General features: G+C 37.5%; 5 protein-coding genes across 5 annotated transcripts; 1 reads left to right on the forward strand and 4 right to left on the reverse strand.

The window, feature by feature from the left end:
• Positions 1-1,099: 1,099 nt before the first annotated feature.
• Positions 1,100-4,839, reverse strand: LOC146329639 (uncharacterized). Its single transcript, XM_084714906.1, has 2 exons — positions 4,094-4,839; positions 1,100-2,427 (listed from the first exon to the last, which is right to left on the reverse strand). Exons 1-2 carry the CDS (start codon positions 4,263-4,265, stop codon positions 1,247-1,249), a joined length of 1,353 nt encoding a protein of 450 aa, XP_084571032.1. The 5' UTR covers positions 4,266-4,839; the 3' UTR covers positions 1,100-1,246.
• A 114-nt stretch (positions 4,840-4,953) lies between these two features.
• On the reverse strand, positions 4,954-11,874 carry LOC146329640 (uncharacterized). Its single transcript, XM_084714915.1, has 3 exons — positions 11,593-11,874; positions 10,464-10,952; positions 4,954-6,386 (listed from the first exon to the last, which is right to left on the reverse strand). The coding sequence occupies exons 1-3, from the start codon at positions 11,762-11,764 to the stop codon at positions 5,116-5,118; spliced, it is 1,932 nt and encodes a 643-aa protein (XP_084571041.1). The 5' UTR covers positions 11,765-11,874; the 3' UTR covers positions 4,954-5,115.
• A 1,350-nt stretch (positions 11,875-13,224) lies between these two features.
• On the reverse strand, positions 13,225-15,998 carry LOC146329641 (uncharacterized). Its single transcript, XM_084714913.1, has 2 exons — positions 15,339-15,998; positions 13,225-14,195 (listed from the first exon to the last, which is right to left on the reverse strand). The coding sequence occupies exons 1-2, from the start codon at positions 15,514-15,516 to the stop codon at positions 13,423-13,425; spliced, it is 951 nt and encodes a 316-aa protein (XP_084571039.1). The 5' UTR covers positions 15,517-15,998; the 3' UTR covers positions 13,225-13,422.
• Positions 15,999-16,013: 15 nt separating this feature from the next.
• LOC146329642 (uncharacterized) lies at positions 16,014-25,175 on the reverse strand. The gene is made up of 3 exons (XM_084714917.1): positions 24,939-25,175; positions 23,734-24,267; positions 16,014-17,815 (listed from the first exon to the last, which is right to left on the reverse strand). Exons 1-3 carry the CDS (start codon positions 25,108-25,110, stop codon positions 16,200-16,202), a joined length of 2,322 nt encoding a protein of 773 aa, XP_084571043.1. The 5' UTR covers positions 25,111-25,175; the 3' UTR covers positions 16,014-16,199.
• On the forward strand, positions 18,672-21,702 carry LOC146329643 (uncharacterized). Its single transcript, XM_084714912.1, has 2 exons — positions 18,672-19,410; positions 20,309-21,702. The coding sequence occupies exons 1-2, from the start codon at positions 19,239-19,241 to the stop codon at positions 21,187-21,189; spliced, it is 1,053 nt and encodes a 350-aa protein (XP_084571038.1). The 5' UTR covers positions 18,672-19,238; the 3' UTR covers positions 21,190-21,702.
• Positions 25,176-25,190: the final 15 nt, after the last annotated feature.

Below are 25,190 nucleotides of genomic sequence, written 5' to 3' on the forward strand. Positions count from 1 at the left end.
TTGATGACTAAATACAGACCTGCAAACCAATAAGAGGAGAAAAAGGTGACATGTTGGTAAACCAGTCACCTGTCCCTGTTGGAGGTCTGGGAGCGTCTGCCCGGCTCCAGAAGAAAAATGCTGTGATTTTAACATTCTGGTGACTGTTTCACTTAAAAGAGTTAGTTCCATCTTCTGTTTGTGGTTTCTGCAGACATTACTACCTTTATTTTTACCCTTGTACTTGAAAAAAAAAGTAAAAAGGAAATACAGCAAAAGCAAATCTACATTAAAAGTAAAGTTACTTTACTGAGTATTTTTACTTTAGCAATTTATAGTTGTTCACTTAATAGACCTGTCTTATTTTCTCTTTTGTATATTACCATTGTTCTTAAATAAAGCAAAAGTAATGTAATAGAAACAAATGCAGAACACGCAATATTTCTTATCTGATTACTCCATTAATCGCCAGAATAATCAATAGATTATGCTTTAATTTTACTGCTTCGGCCCACTTGAGATCAAATTGGGCTGTATGTGGCCCCTGAACCAAAAAAAGTTTGACACCCCTGATGTAGACGTTGATACAACTACTACATTACTTCAGTATATATCACTCTCATAACACAAGTTAGACATTATTATGTTCCGGACCTTTGCTTTAGGAAATTTTCTCTAACTGGACCTCTTTGAATTTTAGTTGAATACCCCTGCCTTATACTATCTTGACATGTGATATTGAAAACATATATACACATTTAACACTTCAGAAATGATTCATAAATACATTTAGGCTGAGGTAACAGGCTCACATTTTCTCCCCTCATTGGTAAGACAATATACACATTTTAAATGCTTTTTAAAAGGTGTAGTGCAGATATAAATCTTGCATTGGCAGAATTTCTTTCATAGACTTGTATTTATTTGGGGACCCAAATCTGTGTTACATTTGACATTCAAATACAGAGATGCAGCTATTTCAAAAGTGTGTCATACTTTTCACAATCTATCCAAGAGAATCCTCCCCCACATATTTCATCTTTTCAATTGTGGCATTTCACTGACTCTTTTCCCACATGTCTTGGAAGGGTATGGCTTCTCACCTGCACCAGTTGTTGTGTGCGATTTTAAGACACTGCCACGACTGAAAGCTTTCCAACATGTTTTGCAAGAACACAACATCTCACCTGTGTGAGTTATGGTGTGCATTGTCAAGTCTGCCTCCTTAGAGAATATTTTCCCACACATTTTGCAGAGGTGAGGCTTCTCACCTGCGCGCCTTCTCACCTGTGTGCCCTGTCATGTGAATTGATAAACCACCTCTTCGTCTGAAACTTTTCCCACATATTTTGCAAGAATAAGGTTTCTCACCTGTGTGTGTCAACTTGTGTCTTTTCAAAGTTGATAATTGACTGAATCTTTGCCCACAGGTCTTGCAAAGGAACGACTTTTCACCTGCATGTGTCAACATGTGTCTTTTCAGATTTGACTTTTGATTGAAGCTTCGCCCGCAGGTCTTGCAAAGGAATGACTTCTGACCTGTGTGTGTCAACATGTGTCTTTTCAAAGTTGATAATTGACTGAATCTTTGCCCACAGGTCTTGCAAAGGAACGACTTTTCACCTGTGTGTATCAACATGTGACTATTCAGATTTGACTTTTGATTGAATCTTCGCCCGCAGGTCTTGCAAAGGAACGGCTTCTCACCTGTGTGTGTCAACAGGTGACTTTTCAGATTTGACATTTGATTGAATCTTCGCCCACAGGTCTTGCAAAGGAATGACTTCTCACCTGTGTGTATCAACATGTGTCTTTTCAAATGTGGCATTCGACCAAATCTTCGCCCACATGTCTTGCAAAGGAACGGTTGCTCCCCTGTGTGGGTTCTCACATGTACATAAAATGAGGACTTCAATTTAAAAGCTTTCCCACATGTGTCACATTTGAAAGACTTATTATCAGTGTGAATATTACAGTGAATTTCTGACGTGGAAGAGTTATTTGCATTATTACTGTCACTTCTGCTTTTGTGATGTCGATTCTTTTGCTCTGGTTCTGCATTTCTACTGGATTCTGAGTCTCCATTCTCACATCTTTTCTGATTTTGGCTCTCAGCTATATGAGAAACTGATACCACAGAGGTTACAACTGCTGTGTCGACTACAGACTCTTTCTCTGCTGTACTTTCAGTTTTATCAGGATTAAAATGTAGAGCCTGATCTTCACTGTGGTCGCTTTCCTCATAAGTAAGAGTCCACATAAAGGTATCAGTCTCCTCCTTCTGTACAAGCTGCTCCTCCTCCTGAGTGATGCTGAGTTCCTCCAGTTCATCTTTAATCTGTAGAGGCTCTGGCTCCTCTTGGTCCAAACTGGAGCTCCTCTCCTGGTTATGGAGCTGCTGGTCAACGAGAACCTCCTCCTCCTTACAGACATGTTGCTGTGGGAGCTCTGAAGAGACAGATAACAGACGGAATAGACTGTGATGGATGCAAACATGCCAGTAAATAAGTTGCCTACCCATATAAATTCATAAAATTTGGATTAAATGTTAATGAAATTTATCGAGAGGCACCTGGCTGCAGACAACATGTCCAACCTCTGTAAGAGGGCACCTCCACACTTGACAGGAAATCACATGACCTCAGTGATGGAAGTCACTCTTCTTTGTGTTGTTTTCTCGTGACCGCAGTAGTTGCCCCAATGTTCAGTCAGGCAAATGAGGCCTTCACTCAACCATCAGTTTCCCCCTCCCTCTGTTTGTGTCTTTTCATTTCCATTCATGAATAAAAATAATGGTGAATTGTAGTGATGTGTCTTAATGATGGCAGTGGGACGAGGGAGATGCAGTGTGGTAGTGATTAACCATTTAACCATCATTTTCTTTCTCTTTGTTTTTACTGAGAATACATTCATTTCACATGCAATTTTGGATCATTAAAAAATGTTATGCTGTAACACACAGTTTTGAGTTTTTTAAATATATTTCTATTGGTGTATTTAGTCATATTATTTATTCATTCATTTATTTATTTGTTCGTTTACTATTCATTTATGTCATTTGATATATATTTTTTGTTTTTTGTTTTTTTTAAATTACTATATTCTAAATTACTGACTAACTGCTATGTGTTCCTTGCTGATGCTGTGGAGTGCAAACGTGGTTAACATTTTCAATGACAGTCATTTTTTGTAGGTTTAAATTGCTGGGGACATTTTGACCCCAAACATAAAAGATGTCTGCTTATTTTAACATAATCCCTTGGTTCATTTAGACTTTGATAATGGAAGATGCAATAAAAGTGCTCTTACAGTTATACATAGCTTATTCAGGATCATGTTTTGTTTAATAAATTCTTTAACAAGTAAACCTGATGTAAACATTACAGCATTTTGAAGAATGGGTGACTTTTTAAACACGTTATGATATCACTTTATATTGAGCCATTTTTAAGACGCTGTACTAATTACTCCTCAATTTAAAATATTGTGTGAAGCTTGTGACCCTTTAAAATATTTAAGGAATAAACAACTTCCGCTGCTGAGGTAACGTGGTTCCTGTCAACTGCAACAAAGTCTTTTTATCATTTTTACAGTCTTACATTTTATTTGTGTGTGTGTGTGTGTGTGTGTGTGTGTGTGTGTGTGTGTGTGTGTGTGTGTGTGTGTGTGTGCGCGTGCGTGTGCGTGTGTCACTAGTCCTCTAACACACAACATCGTTTGGTACAGATCGCCACATAACTCAGACCTTTAATATCCTTTTCAATGAAAATGAGAACAATATTGTAAAAGGTATCGTCCCCTCTACTTGCAAGGTACAAATCCTACTTTAGTCATGTCAAGCCTCCCACCTCTTTAATACAAAGACGGTTTTTGTTCATAAATTATGAAAATAAATTCAGAATTGTGATTTGTGGTAAACAAAACAAAATATTTAATAAATATTTGGAATATTACATGGTGAAATAAGCCTATTTCTTAAGATATAGCAAACACTCAGCCATGTTTGAAATAAAATGGGAAATGAATACGGGTCATTTTGACCCATGTTGTTATTTTAATTTAATAATTTGTGCATCAAAGCGTTAACGTAGTATAAAAAGTGAATTGTACACACCGATCCTGTGTAACTTTACTTCAGGTTTCCAGATGATATCCAGCAGTCTGCGCTGACGATCGATCTCTTCTTCGTACTCGACGATCGTTTGTTTAAAAACTCGGAATATTTCTTCAGCAGCAGCAGTTAGTCGCTCGCTGACAAACTCTCTCAAACACTCAACTGAAGACATCGTTATTAACTTCAAACTCCAAATATTTGCTCAGCTCTGTCTCTCAGCTAAATTCAATACAACCGCTTGGTAGTGTCACTTCCGCTGGGTGTCACGATTTAAAGTTCCGACAGTGGACGTGCGTAAGCTTTCCGTTCCGCTTTTCATTTAACTTGCCTGTTCTCGTTGTGTTCCTCTCTTTCTTGACATTTGTCCATTCAATAAGTTGTGTTTTTGAATACTTCACACACCACAGGCCTAAACTTTAACTCACTGGCCAAAATAACACATTTGCTTCACAAAAGGCTCAAACACTCACAAAACAAAGATATGCAACAAAAGCTAATACTTAATTTTGTCATATAACATATTACATGCAAAAACTATCCATCACAGCGTCAGCATAAATCAAACTTTATTCTTTCTGTCCTCCAAAGATCTCGCTCCTCACTTTCACTATTCTGTTTTCTTTCAACCACAGATTAAAGAAAAAGTTACAACAGACTCAATATAATATCTAGAAAATAGGATCATGAGGGACTTGTCAGGATGAAATTACGATCATTTCCAGAAACAGATGTTTGTGACCCTCCTTACACAGCAGACTCTCCCACAGACTGAGCTGTACCAGCAAAGATTAATTTATACAGACTTTAATCAATATGCCTTTTTGACCAAATTAAAAGAAATAAAAAGTAAATTCAGGAACACGTGTGTCAGTCTTTTATTTATTTGGGGACCCAAATGTGTTTTACATTTTACATTCATTTACAGAGATGCAGCTATTTCAAAAGTGTGTCACGCGTGTTGATTCTGGTGCTTTTTCACAACATCTGTCCAAGAGAATCTTCTCCCACATATTTTGCAGGGGTTACAGTTTCTCAGTCTCACGTCTGTGTAGCAACATGTGTCTTTTCAAAGTTGACATATAACTGAATCTTTGCCCGCAGGTCTTGCAATGGAACGATTTCTCACCTGTGTGTATCAACATGTGTCTTTTCAAAGTTGATTTATAACTGAATCTTTGCCCGCAGGTCTCGCAATGGAACGGTTTCTCACCTGTGTGTTTCAACATGTGACTTTTCAAATATGACACTCTACTGAATCTTTGCCCACATGTCTTGCAGAGGAACGGCTTTTCACCTGTGTGTGTCAACATGTGTGTTTTCAAAGTTGACATTTGACTGAATCCTCGCCCACAGGTCTTGCAAAGGAACGGCTTTTCACCTGTGTGGACTCTTATATGTCTTTTCAGGTTTTCTGTAGTTGTGAATCTTTTGTCACACATGTTGCAGGGGTACAGTGTGTTAGTCTCACCTGTGTGTATCGACATGTGTGTTTTCAAATATGACATTCTACTGAATCTTTGCCCGCAGGTCTTGCAAAGGAACGGCTTTTCACCTGTGTGTCTCAACAAGTGTGTTTTCAAAGATGACATTCTACTGAATCTTCGCCCGCAGGTCTTGCAAAGGAACGGTTTCTCCCCTGTGTGTACCAACATGTGACTTTTCAAAGTTGACATTCGAGCAAATCTTCCCCCGCACGTCTTGCAAAGGAATGGTTTCTCACCTGTGTGGGTTCTCACATGTGCATAAAATATGGACCTAAATTTAAAAGCTTTCCCACATGTGTCACATTTTAAAGACTTTGTATCTGTGTGAATATTACAGTGAATTTCTGACATGGAAGAGTTATTTGTATTATTACTGTCGCTTCTGCTTTTGTGATGTCGATTCTTTTGCTCTGGTTCTGCATTTCTACTGGATTCTGAGTCTCCATGCTCACATCTTTTCTGATTTTGGCTCTCAGCTATATGAGAAACTGATACCACAGAGGTTACAACTGCTGTGTCGACTACAGACTCTTTCTCTGCTGTACTTTCAGTTTTATCAGGATTAAAGTCCACAGTCTGATCTTCACTGTGGTCGCTTTCCTCATAAGTAAGAGTCCACATAAAGGAATCAGTCTCCTCCTTCTGTACAAGCTGCTCCTCCTCCTGAGTGATGCAGAGTTCCTCCAGTTCATCTTTAACCTGTAGAGGCTCTGGCTCCTCTTGGTCCAAACTGGAGCTCCTCTCCTGGTTACGGAGCTGCTGGTCAGCGAGAACCTCCTCCTCCTTACAGACATGTTGCTGTGGGAGCTCTGAAGAGACAGATAACAGAAAGAATAAAGTAGTAGCCTACAAATATATATTTAAACACTCTGGATTAAATATTAATCAAATTTATCTGGTTCGCAATTGACCCCTTGATGTACAACCTGGGTCAAAAAAGAACAGACTGAGCTTTTTATTTTCTGTATCTTCACAATTAATTCATTTCATCATTCAGTGTTTCAGGTATTCCCTTCATTTGTTTTTGATCATCACAAATCCTCTTTTTCATTTTTACAGTCTTACATTTTAATTTGTGAGTGTGTGTCACCACCCCTGAAACACACAACATCGTTTAGTACAGGTCGCCACAAAAATCAGACCTTTAATACATTTTTCATTGAAAATTAGAATAATGATATAAAACTTAATGTTGCAAATCATATCACAATTGCTGTATCAGTAAATAATAATCGCAGTTAGTTATCTACTGAAATTCATTCAGGCCTAGTTATAATAAACAAAAACAAATAAATAAAATTCAATAAATAAAATTTGCCCCCTTCATGATGCCGCCTCCTGTGTTGGTTCCTGATGGTCTGCAGTAGGTTGCCAGGTTTGGCAACACTGTAGTAAAAATCACCCAATCATGTTTCAAAAACAAAAAACATAATCGAGAAAGAGCTCAAGTCCCATCCAGTCATCTGTGTCAAGGATGAGTCAAGTCTCAGGTCATAAATACCAAGTCGAAATAAATTCAAGTCTTTTTGAGGTTTTAGTTCAGCAAGTCTAAAGTCCTTCAATTTCAGACACAAGTCCTACTTTAGTCATGTCAAGCCTCCCACGTCTTTAATACGAAGACTGGTTTTGTTCATACATTATGAAAATAAATTCAGAATTGTGATTTGTGGTAAACAAAACAACATATTTAATAAATAATTTTTAGCTTTAAATGATGAAATAAACCTTTTTTGTTTGTTTGTGTTGTTTTTTGTTTGTTTGTTTTTTACCAGATATAGCAAACACTCAGCCATGTTTGAAATAAAATGGGGAATTAATACGGGTCATTTTGACCCATGTTGTTATTTTAATTTAGTAGTTTGTGCATCAAAGCTTTAACGTAGTATAAAAAGTGAATTGTACACACCGATCCGGTGTAACTTTACTTCAGGTTTCCAGATGATATCCAGCAGTCTGCGCTGACGATCGATCTCTTCTTCGTACTCGACGATCGTTTGTTTAAAAACTCTGAATATTTCTTCAGCAGCAGCAGTTAGTCGCTCGTTGACAAACTCTCTCAAACACTCAACTGAAGACATCGTTATTAACTTCAAATTTCAAATATTTGCTAAGCTCCGTCTCTCAGCTACATTCAAGAAAAGCGCTTGGTAGTGTCGCTTCCGCTTGGTGTCACGATTTAAAGTTCCGACAGTGGACGTGCGTAAGCTTTCCGTTCCGCTTTTCGTTTAACTTGCCTGTTCTCGTTCTTCTTCTTCTTCTCCTCATGAGTTTCCGGCAGGCTGGATGCCTTACGGCACATTGCTCCCTCTCGCAGGTCAGGGTGAGAATGCAGAATTTAGGCCATTCCTACTTCCAAAGATGCAATCCTGTGGAGGTGACAAAGTGAAGGACTGCACCCTGAATGCAAACTTTATTCTTTCTGTCCTCCCAAGAGCTCGCTACTCACTTTCACTAGTCTGTTTTTTTAACCCACAGATTAAAGAAAAAGTTACAACAGACTCAGTATAATATCTAGAAAATAGGATCATGAAGGACTTGTCAGGATGAAATTACGATCATTTCCAGAAACACGTTTGTGACCCTCCTTACACAGCAGACTCTCCCACAGACTGAGCTGTACCAACAAAGATTAATTTAATTTTAAACAGTTTGGCAAAACTAGGTTTAAAGTGAGAAAATCAAATGAAAAATTCACCAGAGTTCTGTTGGACAATTAAATACCAATATCAGTTTAATAAATCCACATTTAGTGATGTAAACTGGATTTAAATAGACTTCAATCAATACGCTCTTTTGACCAAATTAAAAGAACTAAAAATGAAATAAATAAATTTGAGTGTCAGGGCCTAGCTAGTGAGTATAAAAGAGGAGTAAACTGTTAATTTTTGTCTGTTTTGTATTCATTAATAAAGAACTGCACTGTTAGCTAGCTAAAGCATTAACAAAACATTGCTCTGTCTGAGGTTTACATTGAATCTTTATGAAGTTTACCCTTGTGTAAACGTTTCAAGCAAAATAATTTTAAGTTAAACCTTGATCTAATTTAAAAATCAATCTTCATCGGTGCAACCCCCAACTTGGAGCTGATTATAGGTTGATGCCAAAAAAAAAAGTGTTTTCAAGAAATGCTCTTGCTAACAGAAATATATGTACTTAAAGATATAATATGCCCCAAAACTTGCAGTACAAAAATATATGGCAGAATACCACATTTATTGTGATACTAAAAAAAAAAAAAAAATTGACAACTTAAACAAACGTCCTCCGACAGCAATGCTACAGCCAGTGTGGTTTTCTTTTAAAGTCACACTAGGTGTCTCAAAAATCAGGTCATTATTACCTAACAAGAACTTAGAAAGAGTAATTCATGCATTCATCTCATCCAGGTTATGTTACTCCATTACTCTCCAATTTCACACAACAAAACTTATTTTGCTGATTCTAAATGCTGCAGCAGGAGAGAACGCACCCTAAAATCACTTATTGGCTCCCAGTCGTCTCAGAGTAGATTTCAAAACTGTAATGATCCACTTTTCAGGCTTCCAGCGGGTTAGCTCCAGAGCTCCAGAAAATATCTTCCAGTTGGTCATTCCTGGTCATTTCTCGATCAAACCTTAAAACTAAAGGTGACCGACCCTCTGCAGTTCAGTGTGTATGTGCAAAAAACTGGCATGAATTGTGTTTGGTGATTAATTATTTAAAATTATGTATGTGCAAATACAAAACAAAAACTTTCTTTTTTTATGAACATAATTTTACATCCCTCAAGGCCAGTGTTCCCAAAACAATTTTTTTTTCTGGGGGACCACTTTTTAAAAACAACAAACCATTGCAACCCATTTCACAACAGACTTTATCAATAAATCTTTGGAAAATTTTATGTGCTTATATGAACATCCTGACATTTTTACTCCCATTTCTGCATCACTTAATATTATCTTGATGTGTGATACTGAAAACATACACAATTTAAATTCTTTATACATGAGAAATAAATGCATTTAGGCTCAATTAGAAGCCATCTCAATATTATTTCCTCTCATCAGTAAAACAATATACAGAATTGAAATGCTTTATAAAAGGTGTACTGCTGATATAAAGCATACATTTGCAGAATTTCTGTCACAGTATTTTATTTATTTGGGGACCCAAATGTGTTTTACATTTTACATTCAGTTACAGAGATCCAGCTATTTCAAAAGTGTGTCACGTGTGTTGATTCTGGTGCTTTTTCACAACATCTATCCAAGAGAATCTTGGATTCTCCAGGGGTTACAGTGTCTCAGTCTCACCTGTGTGTATCAACACATGTCTTTTCAAAGTTGACATTTGACTGAATCTTCGCCCGCAGGTCTTGCAAAGGTACGGCTTTTCACCTGTGTGTGTCATCATGTGTCTTTTCAAATGTGACATTTGAATGAATCCTCGCCCGCAGGTCTTGCAAAGGTACGGCTTTTCACCTGTGTGGACTCTTACGTGCCTTTTCAAGTTTTCTGTAGTTGAGAATCTTTTGTCACATATGTTACAGGGGTACAGTTTGTCAGTCTCACCTGAGTGTTTCAACATATGTCTTTTCAAAGCTGGCACGTAACTGAATCTTTGCCCGCACGTCTTGCAGAGGAACAGCTTCTCACCTGTGTGTGTCAACATGTGACCTTTCAAATGTGACATTCTACTGAATCTTCGCCCACAGGTCTTGCAAAGGAACGGTTTCTCCCCTGTGTGTACCAACATGTGACTTTTCAAATGTGACATTCGACCGAATCTTCGCCCACATGTCTTGCAAAGGAACGGTTTCTCACCTGTGTGGGTTCTCACATGTGCATAAAATGAGGACTTAAATTTAAAAGCTTTTCCACATGTGTCACATTTGAAAGACTTTTTACCTGTGTGAATATTACAGTGAATTTCTGACGTGGAAGAGTTATCTGCATTATTACTGTCGCTTCTGCTTTTGTGATGTCGATTCTTTGGCTCTGGTTCTGCATTTCTAGTGGATTCTGAGTCTCCATGCTCACATCTTTTCTGATTTTGGCTCTCAGCTATATGAGAAACTGATACCACAGAGGTTACAACTGCTGTGTCGACTACAGACTCTTTCTCTGCTGTACTTTCAGTTTTATCAGGATTAAAGTTCACAGTCTGACCTTCACTGTGGTCGCTTTCCTCACAAGTAGGAGTCCACATAAAGGTATCAGTCTCCTCCTTCTGTACAAGCTGCTCCTCCTCCTGAGTGATGCTGAGCTCCTCCAGTTCATCCTTAACCTGTAGAGATTCTGGCTCCTCTTGGTCCAAACTGGAGCTCCTCTCCTGGTTACGGAGCTGCTGGTCAGCGAGAACCTCCTCCTCCTTACAGACATGTTGCTGTGGGAGCTCTGAAGAGACAGACAACAGAAAGAATAGACTGTGATGGATGCAAACATATCACACATATTACACATACAGGTGAAAAGCCATATCACCACAAAAAAAACAGACCTTTAAAATAATTTGCAATGAAAATGAGAATAATAATGTAAAACGTATCATTCTCTCTAATTGCAAATCATATCACAATTGTAATATTGCAATATTAAATACATAAACCTGCCAGGTTTGGCAGCACTGTAGTAAAAATCACCCATTCATGTTTTAAAAACAAAACAAGACATTATCGAGAAACACACCATTCAAGTCCCATCCAGTCATCAAGTGTGAGTCAAGTTCAATTTCAGACACAAGTCCTACTTTAGTCATATCGAGTCCCCCACCTCTTTAATACAAAGACAGTTTTTGTTCACACATCATGAAAAAAATGAAAACTGTGATTTTTTGGTAAACAAAACAAAATATTTAATAAATATTTGGAATATTAAATGGTGAAATAAAGCTATTTCTTAAGATATAGCAAACACTCAGCCATGTTTGAAATAAAATGGGAAATGAATACGGGTCATTTTGACCCATGTTATTATTTTAATTTAATAATTTGTGCATCAAAGCTTTTACGTAGCATAAAAAGTGAATTGTACACACCGATCCTGTGTAACTTTACTTCAGGTTTCCAGATGATATCCAGCAGTCTGCGCTGACGATCGATCTCTTCTTCGTACTCGACGATCGTTTGTTTAAAAACTCTGAATATTTCTTCAGCAGCAGCAGTTAGTCGCTCGTTGACAAACTCTCTCAAACACTCAACCGAAGGCATTGCTATTAATTTACAAAGTCAAACATTAGCTATGCTCAGTCTCCCAGCTAGATTCAATACAAGTGCTGGCAGCATCACTTCCGCTCAGTGTCACGCTGTGACGTTCCGACAGTGGACGTGCGGCGGCTTTCGTTCCGCTTTCACCTGATGACATTTTATTCAAATTCCGTGTGTTTGCAGTTTTGCTCCCCTGCATGAAAACATTTCAGAAGTCTAATTTTTATGACAGTTCACACAGAACAAGCCTAAACTGGAAGTCTTTGGCCAAAATGACATTTTATTGTTTGCAAAATGCTCAAAAACTAACATGCACCAAAAGCAAAGGCTATATATATATATATATATATATATATATATATATATATGTATATGTATAATTATTTCAAATGTTGTCCAGTGAGTCTAACAGCTGGTTCACATTACATGCTTGAGCAGTGCGTGGCGTTACCTGTTGGTTTGTATTTTGGCGGCCATATTACCAGGTTAGAGCTGCTGCACATTAACGTTATATCAGCAACAGGACACCTCTCACTGCAATTTCAAGGGCTACATCTGTAAAATATGTGACAGACATGAAGAAAAATCAGGTGCAGGTGCAGTGTTTTTTTTTCCCTGTCTCTTTACTGTTTTCCCTCCATTCCTCTCTGCTTTTTCAAGCATGACTTCCAAGAGAATCTTTTCCCACACATCTTGCAAGGATATGGCTCCTCACCTGTGTGTGTGTTATGTCCTTTCAATTGCTGCATCTCACTGACTTTGTTCCCACAGGTCTTGCAAATGCTTCTGACCTGTGTGAATTTTTGCGTTTCTTTTCAAGACATCGCTACACCTATAATCTTTCAAACATGTTTGGCAAGTAAGTGGCTTCTCACCTGGGTGGATTCTGGTGTGCTATTTCAAATATGCTGTCTCAGAGAATCTTTTATCAAATATTTTGCAAGCGTACGGCTTCTCGCTGTTGTATTCTGGTGTGCTTTTTCAAGTCTGCTGTCCAAGAGAATCTTCTCCCACATATGTTACACGGGTATGGCTTCTCACCTCCATGTGCTACTTATAATTGGATCATTAAATATGATTCCTTGTCAAACTATCCAATCAATCAAACTTCAAACAAATCAAATGCAAAAATTGTGAGACAACTGCTTTATAACAAGGCAACTTTAATTAAGAGCAGCAGAAAATGGAAGGCAGTAAGGAAGGCAATCACTGAAGTCCAACTCCAGAATGCATATTTTCGAGCAGTGGCCTTTTGTTTTGTTCTCGGGATAACAGGCTACATGGACAGACAACGGACAGTTACAGAATTCTAATCAGCTTACAGTTTTGTGTCCCTGCAGCCATCAGGCAACATGTCTGAGCTTTGAGTCTGGGAAGGACAGGACAGGCAAAGCAACCCGCTTCCACCATAGAGTGTGCATTAAATAGGGTTCCAACCTATTTAATATACCATTTATGGTTCCAACTAAATGGCTTCTCACCTATGTGGATTCTGGCATGCATTTTCAAAAAATCCATCTGTGAGAATCTTTTCCTACATATTTTGCAGGGGAATGGCTTTTCGCCTGTATGAGTTCTCATATGTCTTTTCAACTGTTGCATTAAACTAAATTTGTTCCCGCAGGTCTTGCAAAGGTACGGCTTCTCACCTGTGTGAGTTCTTATTTGCCTTGTAAGGCACTGTTGCATCCAAAGTCTTTCCCACATGATTTACAAGTAAATGGTTTCTCACCCGTGTGTGTTCTGGCGTGCCTTTTCAAGCCTGTTGTCGTACAGAATCTTTTCCCACATATGTTGCAGAGGTATGGTTTCTCACCCGTGTGTATTCTCATGTGGATCTTTAAACTACTGCTACGTCTGAAACCTTTCCCACATGTTTTGCAGGAATGAGGTTTCTCACCTGTGTGGATTCTCATATGGTCGCTCAGTGTCGATGTATGATTGAATCTTTCCCCACAGGTGTCGCAAGAATACGGCTTCTCACCTGTGTGGATTCTTATATGAGCACTCAGTGTTAATGCATGAATGAATCTTTCCCCACAGGTGTTGCAAGAATAAAGCTTCTCACCTGCATGAGCTTCCATGTGCCTATACAATCTGGACCTATGTTTAAAAGCTTTCCCACATGTGTCACATTTATGAGACTTTTGCAGTTTGATTTTTTGTAGATTTGTAGTTGATCCAGAGTCTCCATGCTCGCTTCCTTTCTGATCTGGTGTCTCCTGACTAGTGCAGAGTTCATCCAGTTCCTCTTTAAATTGTGGACGCTCTGGTTCTTCCTGTTCTTCTTCAGCCTCTGGAGGCTCTGGCTCCTGTTCCTCCTCAATCTCTGGAGGTTCTGTTTCATCTTCCAGACTGGAGTACCTCTCGTGGTTACAGAGCTGCTCGTCAGTGAGACCCTCCTCCTCCTTACAAATTTGTTGCTGTGGGAGCTCTGAAGGGACAGACAAGAGAAGGAACACACTGTGATGGTTAAGAGAAAATGCAGGCATCACAAGAGTCTGAGTACTGTAGTGATGGATTGATGTCAGATGTTTTGGTGATCATGATCAAATTAGTAGCGTGTCAGTACATATTTAAACCATTTGGATTATATATTCATCTGTTTTGTCATTACTCACATAGACACACACTACAGGTCAATCAGTGTTATCAGTGATATACATATGTCATGTGTGACAGATAAACATATTTAAAATGTTAAATGTATTATTGTTTTGTCAAAATCACTGCTAAAATAAATATTTTAATAAAATTATTATTCAACAGTTTTTATTTTAAATCACACTAGCATATGTAAACTTGATGTAATAATACCACAGAGGTGGGAGTAAGTCAAACGTGGAAAATACAGCAAAGCCTCAAGTGTTAACCTTCAAGTCTCAAGCAAATCGCAAGTTACTGTGGAGAGAATCAAGCAAGTCAAGTCACGTCAAGGGGTGGAAGTAACTTATTCCAAAATCAACTCAAATTACTGCAATTAAGTAGCTTTTTGGGTACTTGTACTTTTATGAGTAGATTTTCAAGTCTTTACTTGACTCATACTTAAGTATGCATTACACTATGTAATGTACATGGTTACTTTCAAAATCAATGTTCAAGATCGATCAGTTAAAATCAGTAATGATATTCCAAACCGTTCATTAGCATTTTTGTAGCTAATAAGCCATTTGCTGAATAAGTAAACTTCAATTTAAGACATCACAAAACCAGAAAAAAAAAAAAAAAAAAGAAAATAAGAAAGAATTAAAAACAAACGTTGCATCTAAAGAATTATTAATGATTAATCAATTGTTAGCTTTTTCATTGGTGATAGAAAATGCATAAAATTTACAATTTGCAAGTTCTCTGATGGAACAAGCTGTTTGTGGTCGCTTTTCTTTTCTCTGGTCTAAAACTATGGTTCATTTGTTTTTGTTGAGATGAGAAGAACAATATAATAAAAGCACCGAGGTGACTGACATTTTTCAACAACTGCAGATGGATTTTGGTTCATACACGGATCAATAACATACGAAATGTACGTTGTACATCAGAAAGGACTTGGACAGCGTTAAAATGATTCAGTTCTACATACCGATCCTGTGTAACTTTACTTCAGGTTTCCAGATGATATCCAGCAGTCTGCGCTGACGCTCGATCTCTTCTTCGTACTCGACGATCGTTTGTTTAAAAACTCTGAATATTTCTTCAGCAGCAGCAGTTAGTCGCTCGTTGACAAACTCTCTCAAACACTCAACCGAGGACTTTGCCATGTTACAAATTCAAACATTAGATATGCTCCGTCTCCAAGATAAATTCAATACAAGCGCTGGGTAGCGTCACTTCCGCTGGGGTCACGATGTTTACGTTCCGACAGCAGACGTGCGGGAGCTTTTCGTTCCGCTCTCAACTGACGGCATACAAAACCTTGAAATTACATTATTTAATAGGACTCCTTGTCAAAATACCACGGCCTCAGTTTCAATCAGTCAAACTTTATTCTGACAAACAAATAAAATGCAAAAATGGGTGACGAAGACAATAATTTGGGAGATGTATTTGTGAGACAACTGGTTTTATAGCAAGGCATAGTACAAAAACTGAGACATACAGTGTATAGCCCACTGTAAGACTAACATCTTAAAATTATAAGGCAACAGGGTAAAGTACATAGTGACCAAACATGTTGGTTACATGATCGATATCTCTGCTATCACAACACAATCTCATGACATGTCTTTGGCAATGAAATCTTTTAAATGATATATGTCCAAAAGCAAAACAACTTCATTTTTGATGTATGTACTGTTATATACCAATAAGTAATACACATAAATTAAAGGAAACCAAGATACTGACATCTCATGTTCATGGAGAATATTTTACATTCAATTAGAGATGCAGTTATTTCAAAAGTGTGTTTCATTCATTGGGTGGACATATCTCCACACGAGTTTCAGCTGGATAGTTTCTTCAATATTTTGCATCTAATCGCCTTCTCATCAGTGTGGATTCTGGTGTGCCTTTTCAAATTTGCTGTATGAGAGAATTTTTTCCCACATATTTCACAGCAGTGCGTCTTCTCACCCGTATGCGTTACTATATGTCTTGCCAATTGTGATATTTCAGTAAATCTTTTCAGACATATTTCGCAGGGATACAGCTTCTTACCTGTATGTGTTACTGTATGTCTTTTCAATTGTGGCTTTTCACTGAACTTTTTCCCACATATTTTGCAGGGGAACAGCTTCTCACCTGTATGTGTGACCATATGTCGCTTCAATATTGAAATTTCACTGTATCTTTTCCCACATACTTTGCACGGGAACGGCTTCTCACCTGTATGCACTACCATATGTCTTTTCAATTGTGACATTTCACAGAATCTTTTCAGACATGTTTTGCAGGGATAAGGTTTCTCTCCTGTGTGGATTCTGGTGTGTCTTTTCAAGTCCGCCGTCCGGGAGAATCTTTTCTCACATATTTTACAGGGGTATGGCCTCTCACCTGTATGTGTTATCATATGCCTTTTCAATTGTGATATCTCACAGAATCTTTTCCCACATATTTTGCAGAGGTGCGGCTTCTCACTTGTATGCGTTAACATGTGTCTTTTCAATTGTGACATTTCACTGACTCTTCTCCCACATATTTTGCAGTGGTACGGCTTTTCACCTGTATGCGTTATCATGTGTCTTTTCAATTGTGTCATTTCATTGAATCTTTTCCCACATATTTCACAAGGGTATGGCTTCTCACCAGTGTGGATTCTGGTGTGCTTATTCAAGTCCGCCATCCAAGAGAATTTTTTCCCACATATGTTGCAAGCATATGGTTTCTCCCCTGTGTGCGTTACCATATGCCTTTTCAATTGTGACATTTGACTGAAACTTTTCCCACATATTTTGCAGGAGTGTGGCTTCTCACCTGTGTGGATTCTTAGGTGTGTACAGAATCTGGACTTAAATTTAAAAGCTTTCCCACATATGTCACAGTTGAAAGACTTTTCCCCATTGTGAATATCACAGTGAACTTCTGACATGGTAGAGTTGTATAAATTTTTACTGTCACTTCTGCTTTTGTGATGTTGATTCTTTGGTTCTGGTTCTGCATTTCTAGTTGATCCTGAGTCTCCATGCACACCTCCTTCCTGATCTTGGCTCTCAGCTACATGAGACAGTGATACCACAGAGATTATAACTGGTATGTTGACTACAGAGTCTTTTTCTGTTTTATTTTGAGTTTTATCCGGCTTAAAGTCCAGAGTCTGATCTTCGCTGTGGTCACTTTCCTTATCAGTAGAAGTCAGCATAAATGTATCAGATTCCTGCTTCAGATCAAGCTGCTCTCCCTCCTGACTGATGCAGAGTTCCTCCTGTTCCTCTTTAATCTGTGAAGGTTCTGGCTCTTCCTGATCCTCTTTAATCTGTGGAGGTTTTGGCTCCTCCTGTTCCTCTTTAAACTGTGCAGGTTCTGGCTCCTCTTGGTCCAGACTGGAGTTCCTCTCCTGCGCACTGAGCCGCTTCTCAGCAAGACCCTCCTCCTCCTTACAGACATGTTGCTGTGGAAGCTCTGAAGAAGGAATAGGACATTACTGTCATATGCATAATAACAGTGCAGCTGTACAATATCTACAAAACCAGTTTATCAATATTTTCTGACAATCAGCACTGTGTTCTGCAGTTACAGATTTTACCCATCACTCCGCAGTTAACTGCCTCTTTGGCAGAGCTCTGACAGCATTTTCTAGTAAACGATCTGAGTATCATTATGGATTTCCCATGTTTTAAAGAGCCTGTTCACACTGACAAAGGCTAATAGAAATAACATTACTTTTATAATAAAAGTGAAAATATTTAGTAATAATAGGCTAATTAGGTTTAAATATTTCTTAAATATGACAAATAAAAAAATGTCTGATTAGAAAAATTCTACTACTTCCACTTTGAAGCGAAGGAGGCAGACCAACAGACTCACCAATCCCCATTATATTATTATATATATCGTGTCACAACTTGTTCTGTATGATCGAAATTAGCTTTCTCAGTTTCAATAATTGAAATCTAAACGAGAATTGGCGATATTACAAGTACTTTATTTCTCTCCACTCCTGCCTACTTGCAGCACTTCAAAGACAACCAAGGGTACCAACCATTATATCATCACTGGTACTTTGACTGGCTTCTCAAAATGTCAAAAAAAAATGAGACTTTTGACAAATAGTCATCAGTAATGTGGTTATAATGACTGAATGGGTACAGACAAACAATCAATCATATAGAACAGTCTAAAATTACATTGTTTTACTGTAATGCTACATTTAAAACGAGAAAAACATCAATATCATACAGTAATTTCTTTAATCGGTATTTTACTTTTAAGAGGCAGTTTTTCTATCCTTTTTTGACTTAATCTGTTTTGTGTTATTAAAATAATTCAGTTGTACACACCTATCCTGTGCACCATCACTTCAGGTTTCCAAACAATATCCAGCAGCGACCGATCTCTTCTTCGTAATCGACGATAGTTTACTTTTAAAAAAGTCTTCTTCTTCCTCCTTCAGGACATTACCATTAATTTATTAATTCAAACATTAGCAGTGTTCCGTCTTCCAGCTGAACGCGATGCAAGCGCGAGTAACAACACTTCCGCTGGGTGTCACTCTGTGACGTTCCGACAGTGGAAGTTCGGGAGCTCTTCGTTCCACTTTCAACTGATGGGCTTTTATTCAAATCCTGTGTGTTTCCATTTAGTAATTGTGTAATGTATTTGAATTAAAATTACAATACAGGAGACATAACCTGTCACATTTCTGCAACGAACGTAATCGAAACGGAACAAAACATGATAAATTCCACGGTCGGAACATTAACAGTGCAACACCCAACGGAAGTAAACAGAAGACACGCCACCCGAATGCATTCGTTGAATTAACTCCAGAAGTTCCAAGTCTGTCCTTAAAGTTTCTTGCTTTCTTCTTTGCAAATCTGTAACGATGTCTTCAGTTGAGTGTTTGAGAGAGTTTGTCAACGAGCGACTAACTGCTGCTGCTGAAGAAATATTCAGAGTTTTTAAACAAACTGTCGTCAAGTACGAAGAAGAGATCGATCGTCAGCGCAGACTGCTGGATATCATCTGGAAACCTGAAGTAAAGTTACACAGGATCGGTATGTACAACTGAATTATTATAAAAAAAAAAAAAAACCAACAAAAAAAAAACAAAAACAAAAAGTGGATACATTTGTATACAGTACATTATTATTACCAAATTATAAATATTATTTTAATGTTTATATTATTAATTTATCGTTTTTATACATTGAATACTTTATTGTCTCAAATGTTATTTTGTATGTTTGTTCTATGTATTTAGTTCAATAATTATTCCCATTATCTATTACTCTGTTATTTTCTCTACTAATCAGTTACTTTGGTTTGGTCCATGAAATTCATTCATTCAACCTTTATTTAAACTCGCAAATACATTTTGGTGGAGACCTCATTTACAATGTAGCCGAGTTAAACAATAGAAAATAAAAGCACTTAGACATAGAAAGCCAAAGAGAAACTTACATAAGAGTGGCAACCAGAATAATAAAAAAACACAATAAAACACAATTAAAATGTTTAAAATATAAAGCATCAATAATCAATAAAATAGTTAAATGTCAGAAAATGGTGAAAAAGGTTGACCACTGTTTTCCAAAGCCCAAGGCGACGTCTGTAAATGTCTTGTTATGACCACAATCCAAAAGATATTCAGTTTATTGTCATAAAGGAGTAAAGAAACCAGTAAATATTCAAATTTGAGACACTGAAATCAAAGAATTTGGACTTTTTTTTTATTTATTTAAAAATGACTCAAAGATTTTTCAATTATCAAAATAGTTGTAATAATGATAACAATTATACTAGTTGTAATTTAATAATCAATTATTCAGTTAATCACTGCAGCTTCACATTTATGATGTGTTTCAGCCCTTTATTTTGAAGTGTTTAAAGTACAATATAAATGAATTTGACTTGACAGTTTTGTCTGATTCCTTCTGTTGTCTGTCCCTTCAGAAGTCCCTCAGCAACATGTCTGTAAGGAGGAGGAAGTTCTAACTGACCAGCTCTTTAACCAAGAGGAGCCACAGCCTCCAGAAGTTAAAGAGGAACAGGAGGATCTCTGCACCAGTCAGGATGGAAAGCAGCTTGTACTGGAGCAGGAGACTGATACCTTTATGTGTACCTCTTCGTATAAGGAAAGTGACCCAAATGAAGATCAGACTCTGTATTTTAAGCCTGATAAAACTCAGTATGCAGCAGAGAAAGACTCTGCAGTGAACGTACCAGTTATAACCTCTGTGATATCAGTCCCTTATGTAGCCAAGAGTCAAGCTCAGAAAGGAGACAAGCCCTCAAGATCAACTAGAAATGCAAAACCAAAGACTCAACATCATAAAAGCACAAGTCACAAAAACAATGTAAACAAATCTACTGAGTCCAAAATTCAGGATAATAAGTCCACAGGTAAAAAGCCTTTCAAATGTGACACATGTGGGAAAGTTTTTAAGCTGAAGTTCCAACTTTCTTCACACATGACAGTCCACACAGGTGAGAGGCCATATTCTTGCGACACCTGTGGGAAAAGATTTTGTGATATATATCGTTTGAAAGCTCATCTGGCAATCCACACAGGTGAGAAGCCATATTTGTGCAAAACGTGTGGTAAATCTTTCAGATTGCCGTTTGACTTGAGTAGGCATATGAAAGTCCACACAGGTGAGAAGCCGTACTCATGCAACATATGTGGGAAAAGTTTCTGTGAGAAGTGGGATGTGCAAAGGCACACAAGAATCCACACAGAGAAGCCGTATACTTGCAAAACGTGTGAGATGAAATTCAGAACGGCTAGGAACTTGACATCCCACATGACAAGAGCCCACACTCTTGTGAACTGAAAGACATTTGAGAATGTCATCCTTTTTTTTTTAAAGATTTTTTGTGGGGGCGGGGCTGGTCTTTATTTATAGGACAGCTGAATATATGACAGGAAGGCGGGTACAGAGAGAGAGGGGATGACATGCAGCAAATGGCCACAGGTGGGAGTTGAACCGGTGGGCGGTGCAGAGGACCGACAGCCCCAGGACGTGAGGCGCACGCTCCACCAACTGAGCTCCAGGGCTCCCCAGGACGCCATCTTGGACTTTTGGACAAAACTGATCAACATTTTTTCACAATTCTCTGACATTTAATGGCCAAACAACTATTAATCAATTATGAAAATAATCATTAGTTGCAGCCCTTCACTGACTGTATTTTTCGGGTTTATTTTAAAACATTTTAAAAGATTAAACTCTGTGCTATTAAACGGAATGGGCCACCCTCCTAGTGATTATTATTATTATTATCATCACTTAAATCCCTTTTTATTGATGGTTTTAAATAAAGACAGAAGAGGCGAGCAACAAAAAGGTTAAATTGTTTGTTTTTGTTTTTTCTCCTACGAACAAATCCAATTTCTTACATTTTATACCTGTAACTTTTTTTTTTTTTTTACCTCTGCTGGATTACAGTGATTTGCTTTTTATGAATGTATCTGACCAGCGCTGAAAGAAGTTGGACACTGTGTGCCATTGTGCTTCGTGTTTAATTACTGGCTGTGGAAATCTCATACACCGCTGTACTCTTACGCCACAATATGGCCTTCGCTCTCACAATATTCTCCAAGTGCTGGTTATGAGAGTGAGAACAGAATTTTAAATATGCTGCTCCTTCGTCCTGGAACTCCCTTGGTGAATGTGATTGTTCCTAAATTTTTACCAAAATCATTTTAGAAATTGTCCCTGCATCATAATTGTTTTTGTCCCTGGCCTTGTATTTCATTTAAATTGGACACTGTGGTTTTAGTCATTTGTTCTTTGTGACACTTGTATATGGCCTGTTTGTTTTGTTGTAACTTTTAACCATGTTTTACGCTGCCCTCTTGGCCAAGTCACTCATAAAAAAAGATTTTAATCTCAGTGAGGGCAAATTTAGAAATAAACAAAATATATATATAGAGCGATATTTGGATTCTTTAACGCTGGTTTCCTGTTGGAAAAGTTGGTTTGACAGGAAGGTAAAGAGGTGAAAATATTCTACATGGAGTATTTTTGTTGTGTTCTGACAAATCATATCCCCCTCCCAAAAAACTTAAAAAAATTATTACTAGTAACACTAATTCTAGTGTTTTCATGCATGTGTATTCTTTAGGTATGTATATATGTAAAATATATGAAATTCATGACATGTTTTGGTTTGCTGTTTTGTTTATTTCTAAATTTGCCCCAGGCCAGAAAACACCTTTGTCCCAGACAAGAATTCACAACTTTACAAAATTTAAAGATGTGTCAAATGTTTTTAAAACTAAAACTAACAATACTGCTATCGCTAACATAAGTATAAAAATGTCATATTATACAGATATCCTTTATATAACCAGGTAGAAGCCTCATTGAGATTAAAAATCTTTTTGTTTTAATGAGTGACTTGGCCAAGAGGGCAGCGTAAAACATGGTTAAAAGTTACAAAACAAACAGGCCATATACAAGTGTCACACAAGGCCAGGGATAAAAACAATTATCATGCAGGTACAATTTCTAAAATGATTGCTGTAAAAGTTGAGGAACAGCCACAGCCAGTAATTAAACACAAAACACAATGGCACACAGTGTCCAACTTCTTTCAGCGCTGGTCGGATACATTCATAAAAAGCAAATCACTGTAATCCAGCGGAGGTTAAAAAAAAAAAAAAAAAATGTAAGAAATTGGTTTCTTTCCATGGAGAAAAAAAAAAAAAAAGCAGTTTAATTCTTTTGTTGCTCACCTCTTCTGTCTTTATTTAAAACCCACCTTCCTGTCATATATTCAGCTGTCCTATAAAGACCAGCCCTGCCCCCACAGAAATCTAAAAAAAAAAAAAAAAAAAAAAACATCCTCAAATGTCTTTCAATTCTCTTGAGTGTGGGCTCTTGTCATGTGGGATGTCAAGTTCCTAGCCGTTCTGAATTTTCTTCCACACGTTTTGCAAGTATACAGCTTCTCTGTGTGGATTCTTGTGTGCTTATTCACATCTGACTTCTCAGAGAAGCTTTTCCCACATACGTTGCATGAGTACGGCTTCTCACCTGTGTGGACTTTCATATGCCTACTCAAGAGATCCTTCAATCGGAAAGATTTACCACACGTTTTGCACAAAAATGGCTTCTCACCTGTGTGGATTGTCAGATGAGATTTCAAACAATATATACTACCAAATGTTTTCCCACAGGTGTCGCAAGAATATGGCCTCTCACCTGTGTGGACTCTCATGTGCCTATTCAAGACATACTGAAATCTGAAAGATTTACCACACGTTTTGCACAAAAATGGCTTCTCACCTGTGTGGATTGTCAGATGAGTTTTCAAACAATATATATTACCAAATGTTTTCCCACAGGTGTCGCAAGAATATGGCCTCTCACCTGTGTGGACTGTCATGTGTGAAGAAAGTTTGGACTTAAGCTTAAAAACTTTCCCACATGTGTCACATTTGAAAGTCTTTTTACCTGTGGACTTATTATCCTGAATTTTGGACTCAGTAGATTTGTTTACATTGTTTTTGTGACTTGTGCTTTTATGATGTTGAGTCTTTGGTTTTGCATTTCTAGTTGATCTTGAGGGCTTGTCTCCTTTCTGAGCTGGACTCTTGGCTACATGAGGGACTGATACCACAGAGGTTATAACTGGTACGTTGACTGCAGAGTCTCTCTCTGCTGCACACTGAGTTTTATCAGGCTTAAAATACAGAGTCTGATCTTCATTTGGGTCACTTTCCTTATACGAAGAGGTACACATAAAGGTATCAGTCTCCTGCTCCAGTACAAGCTGCTTTCCATCCTGACTGGTGCAGAGATCCTCCTGTTCCTCTTTAACCTCTGGAGGCTGTGGCTCCTCTTGGTTAAAGAGCTGGTCAGTTAGAACTTCCTCCTCCTTACAGACATGTTGCTGAGGGACTTCTGAAGGGACAGACAACAGAAGGAATAAGACAAAACTGTCAAGTCAAATTCATTTATATTGTACTTTAAACACTTCAAAATAAAGGGCTGAAACACATCATAAATGTGTAGCTGCAGTGATTAACTGAATAATTGATTATTAAATTACATCTAGTATAATTATTATCATTATTACAACAATTTTTATAATTGAAAAATCTTTTTGAGTCATTTTAAATTAAAAAATGTCCAAAATCTTTGATTTCAGTGTCTCAAATTTGAATATTTACTGGTTTCTTTACTCATTTATGACAATAAACTGAATATCTTTTGGATTGTGGTCATAACAAGACATTTACGGACGTCGCCTTGGGCTTTGGAAAACAGTGGTCAACCTTTTTCACCAATTTCTGACATTTCATGGACCAAACCAAAGTAACTGATTAGTAGAGAAAATAACAGAGTAATCGACAATGGGAATAATTATTGCCTGTAGAACTAAATACAGAGAACAAACATACAAAATAACATTTAAGGCAATAAAGTATTCCATGTATAAAAACAGTAAGTTAATAATATATAAATTGAAATAATATTTATCATTTGGTAATACTAATAATGGACTGTATACAAATTTATCCCCTTTTTATTTTTTTTGTTTGTTTTTTTTATAATAATTCAGTTGTACATACCGATCCTGTGTAACTTTACTTCAGGTTTCCAGATGATATCCAGCAGTCTGCGCTGACGATCGATCTCTTCTTCGTACTTGACGACAGTTTGTTTGAAAACTCTGAATATTTCTTCAGCAGCAGCAGTTAGTCGCTCGTTGACAAACTCTCTCAAACACTCAACCGAAGACATCGTTACAGATTTGCAATGAAGGAACCTCGAAGTTTTACGGATAGACTTAAGAGGTTTTGGAGTTAATTCAACGAAAGCAT

Source organism: Lutjanus erythropterus, chromosome 3 (assembly GCF_056507025.1).
Source record: "Lutjanus erythropterus isolate fLutEry1 chromosome 3, fLutEry1.hap2, whole genome shotgun sequence".
NCBI lineage: Eukaryota > Metazoa > Chordata > Actinopteri > Lutjaniformes > Lutjanidae > Lutjanus > Lutjanus erythropterus.